Below are 12,945 nucleotides of genomic sequence, written 5' to 3' on the forward strand. Positions count from 1 at the left end.
ATATATCTGAGAGCGCGGGCGCGGATGCTTCTGGCGCTCAAGTAGTTGCTCAGGCAAGCTGTTGAACCTAAGCCGAACCTAATACTTGCTTCCAAATATCAATCACTTCACTTAGTTTTAACTAAACAAAAGAACCTTAAAAAACGTAAAAACGGCAGATATGCTTGGAGTGTCAACAATTCAAATGCGCGCCCTAACATCAAACAGTGTGTACACACTTAACGACAAACAGCGCAACATGAAACGCTACGCAAAAATGAGTCTAGTTTGCCCACAGTGCATTCTATCGATAGCCAAATCTATCGATTAGTTAGCCAATTTTCCACACACTATCCTCGCTATTAGTGTGTGCGTGTGTGTGTGTGAACGCGTTGATTTACAAGAAAATACTTCAATAAACCAAAAAAGAAAAAACACCCACAAAATGACAACAAATTAAATTGAGTTGCATTTTGCCATAGACAGGTGCTAAGCGGGCGAGCGAATGTAGCAGGCAGGAACAACAAACAAACAAACAAGCAACAATAACAATAACAACCAGCTGCTGGTGGAAGGCATTAAGACAACAACAAAGGCAAACACTCGCTCACACACACACACTCACACATACACATACACACATAGACAGGCCAGCACAGGAAAACAAATACAAAAGCAGCTTTTCCAGAAATTGGGTCGCGTTCTTTTTTTTTTGAGATCGAAATTTTTTTTTGCCTTTTGTTATGGAAACTTTGAGCACATGCTTCGGTTAGTTTTCCCAGCAATGTTGGCAAAATAAATACAATATACGAATTTATTATCATTTAAAAATAATTAATTTTGCTTGCAGCCTGAAACGCAGCAGCTGGACCCAGTAGAGAAAATCCCTCCCTTGCACAACTCCACCAGCAAGCGAGCGAGCGCAATGAGCGTCGTTGGCAAGCAACTGAATCCCGTTCAATCAAGTTCTGCCGCCGCTGTCGCCGCCTCCTCAACGGCGGCTGCAGTCGCTGCGGGCAGCAGCAGCAACAGCAGCAGCGAGCCTAACAGTGCGAATGCAGCAGCTGGTGGCGCCGCTGGCATCGGCGCTGGCGACACTAAGCGAAAGGAGGAGTCCAATGTGACGCCGGAGGACGTGTTGCATTTAACTAAAATAACGGACGATTATTTGTGCTCGGCGAATGCGAATGTGTTCGAAATTGACTTTACGCGCTTCAAGATACGCGACCTGGAGAGCGGCGCCGTACTCTTTGAGATAGCCAAGCCGCCCAGCGAGCAGTTCCCTGATGGCCTATCCGTCGAGGACACTATGCTGGCCGCCGCCGAGGATCTATCGCTCGATGACACTGCCGATCCCAATGCCGGACGCTATGTGCGCTACCAATTCACGCCAGCCTTTCTCAACCTGAAGACAGTGGGCGCCACGTATGTGAAGCCCGAATATTGTGTATATACGAATAATCCTTATATAACTGCGTTTTCAGGGTGGAGTTCACTGTGGGCAGCCAGCCCGTTAACAATTTTCGCATGATTGAACGTCACTTCTTCCGCGATCGCTTGCTAAAGACTTTCGACTTTGAGTTCGGCTATTGCATTCCATATTCCAAAAATACGTGCGAGCACATCTACGAGTTTCCAAATCTTCCGCCAGATCTAGGTGAGTAATAACTCCCATCCCCCAGCAGCTGCAGCAGCTACAAATGCAAATGCAAATGTAAATGCAACTGCTGCCAGCTGCAAGTCAAGGTCATGTGCACATGCACATGCATGTACAGTGCGCATTCGATGTGATGCACCGCAGTAACAAAAGTATAAATAATCGTAGATACCCCGATTCTTTTTCTGAACTTGATATGCATGTAACCTGATTCTGCTTTCATATATCATTTCTGATAAAAAGTTGTTAGATAAACAGCCAAATCCTTGCCCTACTCAACCTAGCGAACCCACACTGTACTGTACACATGCAAGTGGGTCAGAGGCTATTTAATTTGATTTAATTACGCTTTTCAGTTGCTGAAATGATATCCAGTCCCTTCGAGACACGCTCGGACAGCTTTTACTTTGTGGAGAATCGACTCGTAATGCACAACAAGGCGGACTACGCCTATGATGGTGGAATTATTGTCTAACTACGCTGAGAGCTAAGAATTGATGCAGCAGCTAAACTATAACTAAAACCTAGAGCTAAAAAGAAAAACTAAACTAAAGCTGACTCACCAACACACACACACACACACACACAGATGCATACACAACACGCACATCAAGCGACAACCAAAGCAAGGAACAACATGGAAATATTAAAGGAAAATAAACCATTTTAGCCTTAGCACAATGTTTTACCCACCATTCCTGTTTAATGTATTTATTATGATAAACAAATTCACACACACACACACGCACGCACGCAAACTGTGTTCATTTATAAGAAACAAAAACAAGAAAAAGAAAAGTGTAAACAAAAAGCAAAATTTACTTTTAATGAAACTGTTTAGTTTTTAAGTGCAATGTGATTATCTTGCAAACACAACCACAAGTAGGACCCCCTCTTAACTTATTTGTATTTATTTTAATTGTAATTTAAGCATACATACATACACACACACACACACACACGCACACACACTTGAAATACATATACACATCAAACCAAGTATCGCATACAAAATTCGATTTAAGCTACGTTTATCCCAATTCTATTTGTATTGTTTTTGTTTATGTTTTTGATTTTGTGTTTTACATGTGTATAGATATTTTAAAAGGCCGTCTTTACTATATATGAATTCAAATACGAGAAAGAGAATTAAATTTACATTTCAAATGTGAACGAGTTGCTGTATTTCATTAGTTTCAAATTTTTATTCGGCATCTCGCTCTAATTTGTGCAAGATCATTGGAACATTAATTTGGTTTAAAGGGGGGGAATTTGTTTATGGATTGTTTAGGAAGTCGGTAACGATCCGAATGAACTCTTGTGGCTTCTCCAGATGCACCAAATGGCCCGTGTCCAGCCAATGGATGCTGGCATTGGGAAAGATTTTCTGCACTTCGGGCCACGATTCGGGTCTTATGAGAGGGAAAGAGAGAGAGGTTTCAGTTTTACATACATCACTAAATGTCGGTCAGTTAACTTACTGCATATAGGGTGAGTGGGTACCACAGAGAAAGGTGGTGGGTCCAGTGTATGGTGGCAAATCGGCGATGTGGTCGCTGTAGTGCGTAAAGCCATGCAAGCTATTGACCAGGACATCAACATTGCAAGCCCAGTAGAATCTGTGAGGCAAATAAGGTTTTTACTTTTTTTTCACTCAACATCCAATTGGACAACTTACTCGCCAGTTGATGGCTTTTTGCGCAGATTAAGCAAAATGAAGTCAACCGAAGACTGATCAACCGTTTCTCCGAGCTTCTTCTTGGCAGCCTGGCGGCCTTGGCTTAATGACATATTCGGGGGAATATCGATATCCTGCATGGCTTTAAAAATAGCCGTCATATCTTCTATAGTTCTGGGCATATACACCGGTGAAATGTCCACAACAATTAGTCGCTCCACAAGATTCGGCTAAGAACAGGATATACGACCCTCAGTAAAATCAGGTACGAGAATAAAGCTTAAAAAAGAACATACATTTGACAAAGTAAAGTGCATGCCAGAGCGTCCGCCCATACTGTGACCCAACACACAAGTCTTGCTGATGGATTTGGCCTGCATGAAGGCAACCAAATCCGCCGTCATACCAAGCGAGTTGTGCGTGCTCGTGTGTGGACTGTCTCCATGATTGCGTAAGTCTACTGTGTAGACCTGAAATGGAAGTGGATGTTAGAGTTTCATACGGCTCTAATGATTGGGAGTTTACTTGCTTACGCGACGATTGGTCTGTTTGGCCAGGGCTCTACTTATGCTGCGCCAGTTCTGCTTGGAGCCAAAAAGGCCGTGCATTGTGATTAGGGGAGACCTGCTAGCATCGGGAGCGGAGCCATCAAATTGCTCGTGGCTCATGGCAATGGCAGGGACGTTGGCATAGTGCCGGCGATACTGGTATCTGACAGCTGCTGGACTTACGTTTGCCGAACATTTAAAAAATGATTTGGTCGCACCACACGTTGAAAGACAACGTAACGATTCGTTCAACAGTTGCATTTCGCTAGGGCTGCACAACGGTTATCGATTACGTAAAATTACAGCAGTCTCATAGCATCAAAACCATCGATAGCTTAGTAGTGAATCTCTGGATTACCAAATGTATTGATAAAATTTAATTGTCACAATAAAAAATATATATCTGATACAGGCTACTTGACATGACCCACACAAAACTTTCAATGAAGACAAATGTTTTCAATATTTTATGTTGTGACATAATTGAATATTGACAATAGATTTAGCATTCTGATCGATAAAAGCTTTGAGGCAATTTCATCTAAAAGCTCTTAAAATAGGTTACAAATAATACATAAATAAAATATATCACAGCCAATTATGGCTGTTAAATTGGTAACTGAAATTCCGCTTATATCGACATTGAAAAAACATATCGATAGTGGCGACAAATCAAAACATGCAATGAAGCGATAGGACCATAGAGCGCAGCTCTAGGAAACGTCGCTCACCCCTAATATTTTCTGCAGTTGCGGCGGCTTCGTTTGTGACAAGAGAATTTCTGTTGAAAGGTCGCACGGCAATTTTACAAATTTAATAAAACTCAATAAGGAACAGGTAAAGGCTTCAATTCAGGCCCAGCAATATTGCAAAACCAGCTGCAGACTTTGAACGCCGCCAGCAAAATCAAGGCGAAACCCGTGGACAACGCAGGGAAAGCAAAGAAAGAAATTGACGAAAGCAATCGACGGCGTACTCATACACATAAGCGCACACTAACATTGTGGCACATTCACGCACTCACTCATACAACTTTATACGAAGCCGGAGCCGGAGTCGGAGTCTGCTGCTGATAGACCTTATTTTTTTTTGGCCCCGACAAGCCGAATAGCAAGCGAGGAGTGTCCATAGAGAGAGGAGTGGCGCCAGCAGCTGTGGCAACTGCGTTTAGGTGAGCAACAACAACAAATTGTGCACATTCGCAATGCAACCAACAATTGATATATATATATTTTCAAGTATTCTATTTTTCCCCTCCAACACTACGTAAGTGCAAAAAATACAAAAAGTAAAAAAAAAAAAAAATAAAAAAAAAGTGGTTTACACACATCAAAAATACCAAAAAAAAAGTATAATTACATCAAAGACAAAATGTATAAAGCTTCGAAAATCGTATAAGACTTGTGACTTCTGTGAAAAAGTTGTGTTTGAAAGTCGGAAATCTCTCGCCCGTCTCTCACCAGTCCTTCGCTGAGAGTAAAACTAGCGATGCGACTTAGTTCAGTATCAATTGTTTAAATGTTTTCCATAACAACTTGTTTCGGTCGCGAAAAGTGCGAGAATATAAAAAATGTACAAAAAATACCGCAGAATAAATACCAACAACACTAAAAACGTATATAGACGTCAAATGTAGATGTCATATGCGGAGTAACCCATGTGTGTATATATATATATATAAATATATTTATACATATATATGTATATATATGCATATATATATATTTTTATACTAATATGTATATATATATATGTATATAAACTAAGTAAATATATGTCTAACTATATACATATGCATATATGTATATTTATATTTATGTGTATGTGTGTGCGTGTGTGTGTTTGTGTGTCTTTTTTGCATTTATCTGTAGCCCTGAGAGACACGAGCAAACGTAGTTCTTGTATTATTCAGTAATTGTTCAGTAATTTATGAAATCTTGCTCGCTCTCTGTTGTCTTTCGTTCGCGTAAAGTCGATATATATATACGAGTTTAAAGTAAACAATCACCACACACACATCAAATAAAATAAACTATTCTAAAAAAAACTATTTAAAAATTAAAAGTACAATAATGAAGGTAAGAATTTAACAAAGTGAACAGAAAACTTAACGTTCAAACTTTTCTTTCCCTACTCAAAAAAAAGTCCACATGAAAACAAAAAACAGTCAACAGAAAAAATGCATTTGTATTTGTTAGGCAGCTGAAAATAGGAAATAGTCGATATGAATCCATTTAGCGTTAACTCATGAGCTGCCTGAACTTCACCTTGCACACCAACTGCATAGAGGCCCTCTGCAGGTTCATGTTTACGGTTCTTCTTCTTGCACTTTCATCTAGATAACCAAGTCGCGTGTTCCTTCTATTCCATTTATCTGTTCATATCTATTGCCTATATTGTTCTTAGATTATTTTACTAGTTTAATTGAGGTTTGTGTAGCATGATATCATAGGAAGCACTCAGTGCAGATGGTTAAAAGCAAATATTAGGAGAGTGGGAATATGACTGGGCTCTTAATTGTCGCAATTCTATATAATCAAATGAGATGAAAATGGATTTTAGCATTAATTTGAGAGAAATAGTTTAATGTGATTCGAAATTACGCCATGAGTTGAGTAGTTTAATAGAATACATTCCGGAGTACCGTTCATAGAGTAGATCTTTTGACAAACTGTGTCTGTTTCCCACTTTTCACCTTTCCATTCCCCACTCTTTTCCTCTCAATCTGTCTCTCTGTCTCCTTCTCTATCTGACTTCCCTCGCTCATTACCCTTGAAGGATCGACGTTGCACAACTGTTTACAAGATGAAAAAAAATAATGATAAAGTTAAAGAAAACCCGCAACTTCGGTCGCCGAAGTCCAATCTCATGTTTTTTAGGATTCGTTAAAATATTTGAAAAGATAACGAATGTTCTACATATTAAATGCACTTGACTTGGTTTGCGCGATCTAATCTTTGCCATCCTTCGCAGAAAATCAAGGCGAACATAGACGAGGAGCAAAGCGCGGCGCTGTTTGCGACATGGGCGTCACCGTGGAGTCGGGTGACACAGGCGGCAGCTCCAGGTCGTCGTCAGAATCACCTTCAAATTCGCGACCATCCACGCCCACAAAGATAACAGCTGACGATGAGGATTCCACGATGAAATCGAGTCCTGGCGATGACGCTGACAATGCCATTGCCGATGGCGATGCCGACGGCGTTGGGATCGGTGGAGATGCGGATGGCGATGAGAGTGGCAGTGCCCAGAAAGATGCGCGCGCACGCTCCAGCAGCTCCTCGTCCGACTCCAGCAGCAGATCCAGCCGAAATAAGAGAAAGAAGAAAAGCTCCGGCAGCAGCAGTAGCAGCAGTAGCAGCAGCAGCAGCAGCAGTAGCAGCAGTTCCAGCAGCAGCAGCTCCAGCTCTGACGAGGACGACGATAAGGCAAAAACATCATCACCAGCAGCTGTTGCAATGGATGACGACGGTGATGGCAATGCCGATTCCGTTTCCTTGGCAAACAATAATGGAGACAACGACGCAGATGCTGCTAGCGAAGTGTCCATTTCGCCCAACAAAATACATTCAGCCACATCGGAGCGTAGTCGCAGTAATAGCCCGGAGCGGCTGTACAACCAGGTGGCAGTGGATCTAAACATTAGCCATGAGGATCTCAGCGACGTAAGCGACATCGATATGGAGAAGCAGGCAACCTCGAAAGACTCCACAATTGCCGATGACGATGACGAGGGCGCCATTTCGAACGATTCGCTGCCAGCTATGGAGGAAACCCAAACCCTCAATGGCAAGGACCGTCGCTGCGGAGAAGACAAATCCTCCAGCCAACACTCAACAGATAATAAAATGGTAACAATCAATTCAATTGCGAGTAGATATGATTGATATAACATTGAATCGATTGCGCAAAGGTCACGAATTTAACTCAAAATAACTTATTCCAGTCTTTTGCATAACAGTTTTTACAGCAATGGACTCTAAGTTGCGAAACTCGGTTCAATGTATCAATACTATTTTACTTATTTATCTATATTATGCGGCTATTGGAATAATTGCAATTAAATTCTGTTTCGACAGGAGTCGGGGAATGCTAATGGCTTGGATGATCTGGTCAAGGCACATGACGATGATGCGCTCGACTTTGAGGCAGAGGAGGGCGAATGCCCGGAGCTGAAGGAGGCGGACGCTGAGACGGAAGGGGCTACCAAAGCGGCAGCTACAGCAAACGGCAATGACTCAAATAAAAAAGGAAAATCTTCGCCGATGCAAGTGGATGATGACAGCAAGGTTGTGGAGCTCGATGGCGATGCCGACGGTGAGGTGGGTGAGGATGCGGAGGAGGACGAGACAGCCGGCTCAGACAATGCCAAAAAGAAGAAAAAGGACGAAGAACTCGAAGAGGGCGAGGTATCCGATGAGGATGAGAAACGGCCCGAGGAGACAGAACCAAAACCTGTCTGTCGCTTCTATACGCGAGGCCAATGCACTTGGGGCATGAGCTGTCGGTTCCTGCACCCGGGTGTCACCGACAAGGGCAATTACACAATGTTTGAAAGCCTTGTGCGGTCCGTGCCCATGCAAAGTGGCAGCGGGGCTGGCAACTCTTCACGAGGTGCCAGCGGCAGTGCCTACAACAGCCACATGGCCGGCGTACCGCCCGCCGGTGACTATCATGACTATCGCAACGAGCGTCCCGCTGCGCTGCATCATCGGAGCGCGGCCGGCTTGCATCATGGCAGTTTGTATGCGGCAGGTGGCGCTGGTGTCAGCGGGCATCACGATGCGCGCAGCGGGCTGATAATGCCCGATGTGCCGGTGGTGGTAGAGAATGCGTGGGAGCGTGGTCTGCGCACCGCAAAAGAGATGATGCGCAAGGCGAACAAGCGCAAGGAGCAGGACATGGACTTCGAGGATAAGAAGATGAATCTGACGCTCTCGCCCGATGAACTGGAAAAAGATCCGTATTATCTCAAAGAGCGTGCCAGTTCGCCCAGCGTTGTACGCGAATTGCCGCCAAACAATCCGATCAGTCACGGAAATCCGCGCGCCCTCCTGCCCTCGGTGTACTCAATGTATGGCCAGCCGACGGACCGATATCGTTTTCCCTATATGGCGTCCATGTCATATGAGGATGTTGATGTATATGGTCGAATGGCACGCTATCGGGAATTGCCGCCACACCGTATGCCACAGTACGAGGATGATCGTCGACTGCGGCCCGCGCGTGAAGTAATTGTGCAGCGCGTGGAGGCGGTGGGTCGGGGTGACGAATGGAGCGATCCTTGGATGCGTTCGAAATCGATTGGTCGCGGTCCGTCGTACGAGCGCGATGATAGGCGACGCCGCGATCGTCGCAGCTATAGCAGCAACACATCCTATTCCAGCTCCAACAGCTCACAAAGCGACTCCAGCTCCGATTCGTCACGTTCTAGCAGCGCCCCGGATCACAAGCGTCGCTACTCGCACAAGCTAATGTCCGCCTCCGCATCGCGTCGCCATGCGGCCGGACGTGCTCGCTCACCCAGCCAAATACCACGACGACCAAGACGCACGTCAAGTGAGTGCATATCACTTAACCAGATTGAATTTAGATTAACGATTTTCTTGTTCTTTCAACAGAGGGCAGCACCTCATCTGCGTACAAGCGCACCGCGCTAGAGAAGCGCAGCGGCGGCGCTCACAGTCCCGCCTCTAAGCGCAAGAAAGTATCTCCGACGCCTAAAAAGTTTGACAAACTGCGTCGTCGCCGAAGCTCCAGCTCGTCGGATTCAGGTATTTTGGGTCGTGTAGCCATTGACTGAACAATTACTTAGAACTTTCCATTGCAGATTCCTCAGACACTTCATATTCGGATTCAGATTCCGGCAGCTCCTCGTCGGACAGCTCGTCGGGCTCGCGCGAAACGCCAGCGAAGCGTATGCGTGCCACAGACAAGGCGCTCAACGAGCGCAAACTAATCAAAAAACGTAAGTGTCGTGTATATATATATACCATATATGCTTTAACTGATCCAAATATTGGGTTTCCTTGTTCGTCTCGCAGCCACTGAACAATCGGCAAAGAAGCGCTCACCTATATCCATTGAGATTAAGAAACCATCGAATATGGTGGGCGTGTCGGCGCTAGTGTCGCCCACCAATTCGCCCGGCTCTGACAAGGAGAAGGACAATGGCAAGGACAAAGAGAAGGAGAAAGAGAAAGACAAGGACAAAGACAAGGATGGCAAGAAATCAAGACGCGAAGAGCTACTCAAACAATTGCGCGCCGTCGAGGATGCCATTGCCAAGAAACGCTCTAAACTGACCTGATAACATACAATAGATCCCCAGCCCAGCCCCTCAAACCCCCTTGACGCATCAGCAGCCGCAGCAACCGCAGCAACTGCTCCCAAAATGCTAACCACATACAGCATTCAGTATACAATATACAGGGAAGGTGCGCGCCCGTCTATCTGTCGGCCTGTTGTACTGCTGCCCGGCATATATTTGTGGATCGGGTGGTCATAACTGCTGCGACTTCACAATTGGAACTGGATTAGCATCAGCCAGCTGCCTTAGCATTCAGCCTACAGTCTTTGCATCCGTATATAAATACTTTTGTGGCTTTACCTAACATTCGTATCGCTTGTGTCGATATTGTGTCGATTGTCAGTTGAAAACAAACAATTCAATGCATTTAGTTTTAATAACCCCTCCATTATTTACATACACACACACGCATACACAGACAGACAGACAGACAGACACACACACATCTACACGCAATGAAACAGACAAACATTCACACACATCTAATATTTTTTTCGCCGCTCGCCAATGATACTTCATTGATTATGATAGCTATAACATTGTATAAATAAACGGCGCATTTCATTGGATCAATTATTGTCTTTTATTTTTGATTTGTTTTTTATTTTCCACTTGTATTTGGTATGCAATCTGTATGTATATATAATCTGCAAGATCACTGAATAATTACTTCAAATACAATATAACTTACTGTTATTTAGATTAACAAATTCTAATTGTTTTTATTGGGCATACGAATTTCTAATTACATTTGGACAGAAAACGTGGACGGCTTCAGTTCAGTTCAGTTCATTGCTGTGAAACCTATTAATTGACTTTTGAAAATTTGAACATTTAAAAGGTTGGTGGAATTTGATGAACGTAGAACATTTCAATAAATAGCCATAGTCTGAAATAAACCTATTAATTGACTTTTGAAAATTTGAACATTTAAAAGGTTGGTGGAATTTGATGAACGTAGAACATTTCAATAAATAGCCATAGTCTGAAATAAGTTTTCGTAATTTTTAGTTCTATTTTAGTGTATTTTAGAGTATGTCACATTAATGGCAGCCATCTGTCTGTCATTGTCTGCAACAAATTACACAGCTAATTGTCTAATTAGACTACAAGCGCCATCTATTGCTTAAGTCGAACCAAACTCATGTTTAGCAAGAACTCCAATAAGAAAGGCAACGATTGAAATAGAATTTATTGAGATTACAGAAGTTTTTGAAAACTAAATGAATTTTGTGTGTATTTTCTCGGCAATGTTTTCAACTATTTGCTACGATTCTTAAGGATATTTTCTTTATACCAATATTTTTGCGGCATCTGTCGGAAATTGCAACGAGCCTTTTTTACGCAAATGATTGCCTCTATGTGTGTGGGTGTGTGTGTGTGTGTGCGTGCATGTAATGCGTTGTAATTTAACGGCAATATGTGTGCGTGTGTATGTTTGAATAAACCTATTTAGATGACGAATCACAGAAATTTGGCCTCATCAATGTGCGTTCGCGAATCACAACTCTACTTTGCCACGCTGTGACCCATAGAGCCCCAACCCTGCGTACACCCCATGCCAAGTCCAATCCAACCCCAAGCCCCTTTCAACGTCGACGCTATCGACACGTTATGAGTGTAACCAACTCCGACTCAGGCCCCAGCTCCAACTACAATTGCGATTCCGATTCCGACTTTGGATTTGACTTTGACTTTGACTACATGATTTTGTGCGCTGATTTCTAATGCCCTTACCGCGTGGTCTTACGACTGTATCGCGTATGATGCAGGCAAGATATATGCCTATCTATATATCTATATATTCATATACATATCTCTCAACTTGAAACGTGACAGCTCTGTAAGGGTATCTGCTCTTCGACAAGTTCCCATATAATTATGCCTGCTTGGCTATGCATGTGTAAATGTGTGTGTGTGTGTGTGTGTGTGTGTGTTGGTGTGTGCGGGTGTGTGTGTTTACGTGTGTGCCAAAAATTTTGCAATTTCTTGTTCTTTTCTCGTCATCGTCGCTCATTTTTTGCAATCACAGCCGCAAAAAGCTGTCAGAACACATTGTCATCATCAGGCCAGCTAGCCACGCAACCACCCAACCACCCAACCGCCTAACCCACCCACCTGGCATGTGTGTACATGTGCTCGTAATCGTTGCCCCTCAGCTCAAGCCTAGCCGGGGAAATAGTGTAATAAAGGACAGCTGAACTGAAACCTCAACCCCCCTACGCCCTAGCTCCGTACACCCGCCCCCAGTCCGTAGTCCGTAGCGCAGGCAACCCCCCAAGCAAGCAGTTTCTTGGCTGGATTAGCGAATTCCGTTGCCATTTTTTACGCACTTCCAGGCAGGCAATGGCAAAAAAAAAACGTGGTGGACACCTTGAGAGTGAAAGACGAGGAGGGCAGGCGGCTGGGGCAGGGGCAGGGGAAGGTGGTTGGGGCTGGCTGTTTGTTTGTTGGGCCCGGCCCAACATGTGCGACAGCAAAAACAATCACGAACAGATTTATCGCATTCATATTCAGCTTGATGCGATATGTGACCCAAAATGTGGGCGTGGCTGCTGGGCTGTTGCGGTCGAGTTACTACGGCCGGCACTTCCGGCCGCAAGAAAAGTATATATATAGGAAGGTTTTAAAGAATTGCGTGCGTATGTGTGTCAAGACCACAAAATGGGATTACATTACTCAAAGAAATTTATTTTGACAGAACTAATATTTTTACACAGATCAGGCTGCTGCTGCTGCTGCTGATGTGCCCTTCACTCCAGCTCCAGCTACA

The 12,945-nt window shown here is 43.8% G+C and overlaps 3 protein-coding genes across 4 annotated transcripts; 2 read left to right on the forward strand and 1 right to left on the reverse strand.

Annotated features, from left to right (window-relative positions):
• Positions 1–315: 315 nt before the first annotated feature.
• LOC111602850 (protein unc-119 homolog) lies at positions 316–2,404 on the forward strand. The gene is made up of 4 exons (XM_023320163.2): positions 316–747; positions 830–1,404; positions 1,464–1,636; positions 1,993–2,404. The coding sequence occupies exons 2-4, from the start codon at positions 905–907 to the stop codon at positions 2,109–2,111; spliced, it is 792 nt and encodes a 263-aa protein (XP_023175931.1). The 5' UTR covers positions 316–747; positions 830–904; the 3' UTR covers positions 2,112–2,404.
• Positions 2,399–4,300, reverse strand: LOC111602849 (protein ABHD11). The gene is made up of 5 exons (XM_023320162.2): positions 3,848–4,300; positions 3,611–3,784; positions 3,315–3,544; positions 3,118–3,255; positions 2,399–3,048 (listed from the first exon to the last, which is right to left on the reverse strand). Exons 1-5 carry the CDS (start codon positions 4,121–4,123, stop codon positions 2,913–2,915), a joined length of 954 nt encoding a protein of 317 aa, XP_023175930.1. The 5' UTR covers positions 4,124–4,300; the 3' UTR covers positions 2,399–2,912.
• A 282-nt stretch (positions 4,301–4,582) lies between these two features.
• On the forward strand, positions 4,583–10,737 carry LOC111602864 (zinc finger CCCH domain-containing protein 18). 2 transcript variants are annotated; one of them, XM_023320182.2, is made up of 7 exons: positions 4,583–5,033; positions 5,102–5,128; positions 6,836–7,713; positions 7,942–9,421; positions 9,484–9,636; positions 9,693–9,830; positions 9,907–10,737. In XM_023320182.2, exons 3-7 carry the CDS (start codon positions 6,886–6,888, stop codon positions 10,170–10,172), a joined length of 2,865 nt encoding a protein of 954 aa, XP_023175950.2. In that variant the 5' UTR covers positions 4,583–5,033; positions 5,102–5,128; positions 6,836–6,885; the 3' UTR covers positions 10,173–10,737. The 2 variants fall into 2 exon arrangements, with proteins under 2 accessions (XP_023175950.2, XP_023175949.2); XM_023320181.2 differs by lacking the exon at positions 5,102–5,128.
• The last annotated feature ends 2,208 nt before the right edge of the window (positions 10,738–12,945 follow it).

Source organism: Drosophila hydei, unplaced genomic scaffold (assembly GCF_003285905.1).
Source record: "Drosophila hydei strain 15085-1641.00,03,60 unplaced genomic scaffold, DhydRS2 tig00000343-arrow-arrow-pilon, whole genome shotgun sequence".
NCBI classification, from domain to species: Eukaryota; Metazoa; Arthropoda; class Insecta; order Diptera; family Drosophilidae; genus Drosophila; species Drosophila hydei.

Coding starts and splice junctions, on each gene's coding strand:
- LOC111602850 (XM_023320163.2), top strand. CDS start 905: ATGAGCGTCGTTGGCAAGCAACTGAATCCCGTTCAATCAAGTTCTGCC. Junction 1,405..1,463: donor CTGAAGACAGTGGGCGCCAC/GTATGTGAAGCC, acceptor CTGCGTTTTCAG/GGTGGAGTTCACTGTGGGCA. Junction 1,637..1,992: donor AAATCTTCCGCCAGATCTAG/GTGAGTAATAAC, acceptor TACGCTTTTCAG/TTGCTGAAATGATATCCAGT.
- LOC111602849 (XM_023320162.2), bottom strand. CDS start 4,123: ATGCAACTGTTGAACGAATCGTTACGTTGTCTTTCAACGTGTGGTGCG. Junction 3,545..3,610: donor TGCACTTTACTTTGTCAAAT/GTATGTTCTTTT, acceptor TCCTGTTCTTAG/CCGAATCTTGTGGAGCGACT. Junction 3,049..3,117: donor ACCCACTCACCCTATATGCA/GTAAGTTAACTG, acceptor CCCTCTCATAAG/ACCCGAATCGTGGCCCGAAG.
- LOC111602864 (XM_023320182.2), top strand. CDS start 6,886: ATGGGCGTCACCGTGGAGTCGGGTGACACAGGCGGCAGCTCCAGGTCG. Junction 9,637..9,692: donor CTCCAGCTCGTCGGATTCAG/GTATTTTGGGTC, acceptor TTTCCATTGCAG/ATTCCTCAGACACTTCATAT. Junction 9,831..9,906: donor GCGCAAACTAATCAAAAAAC/GTAAGTGTCGTG, acceptor TTCGTCTCGCAG/CCACTGAACAATCGGCAAAG.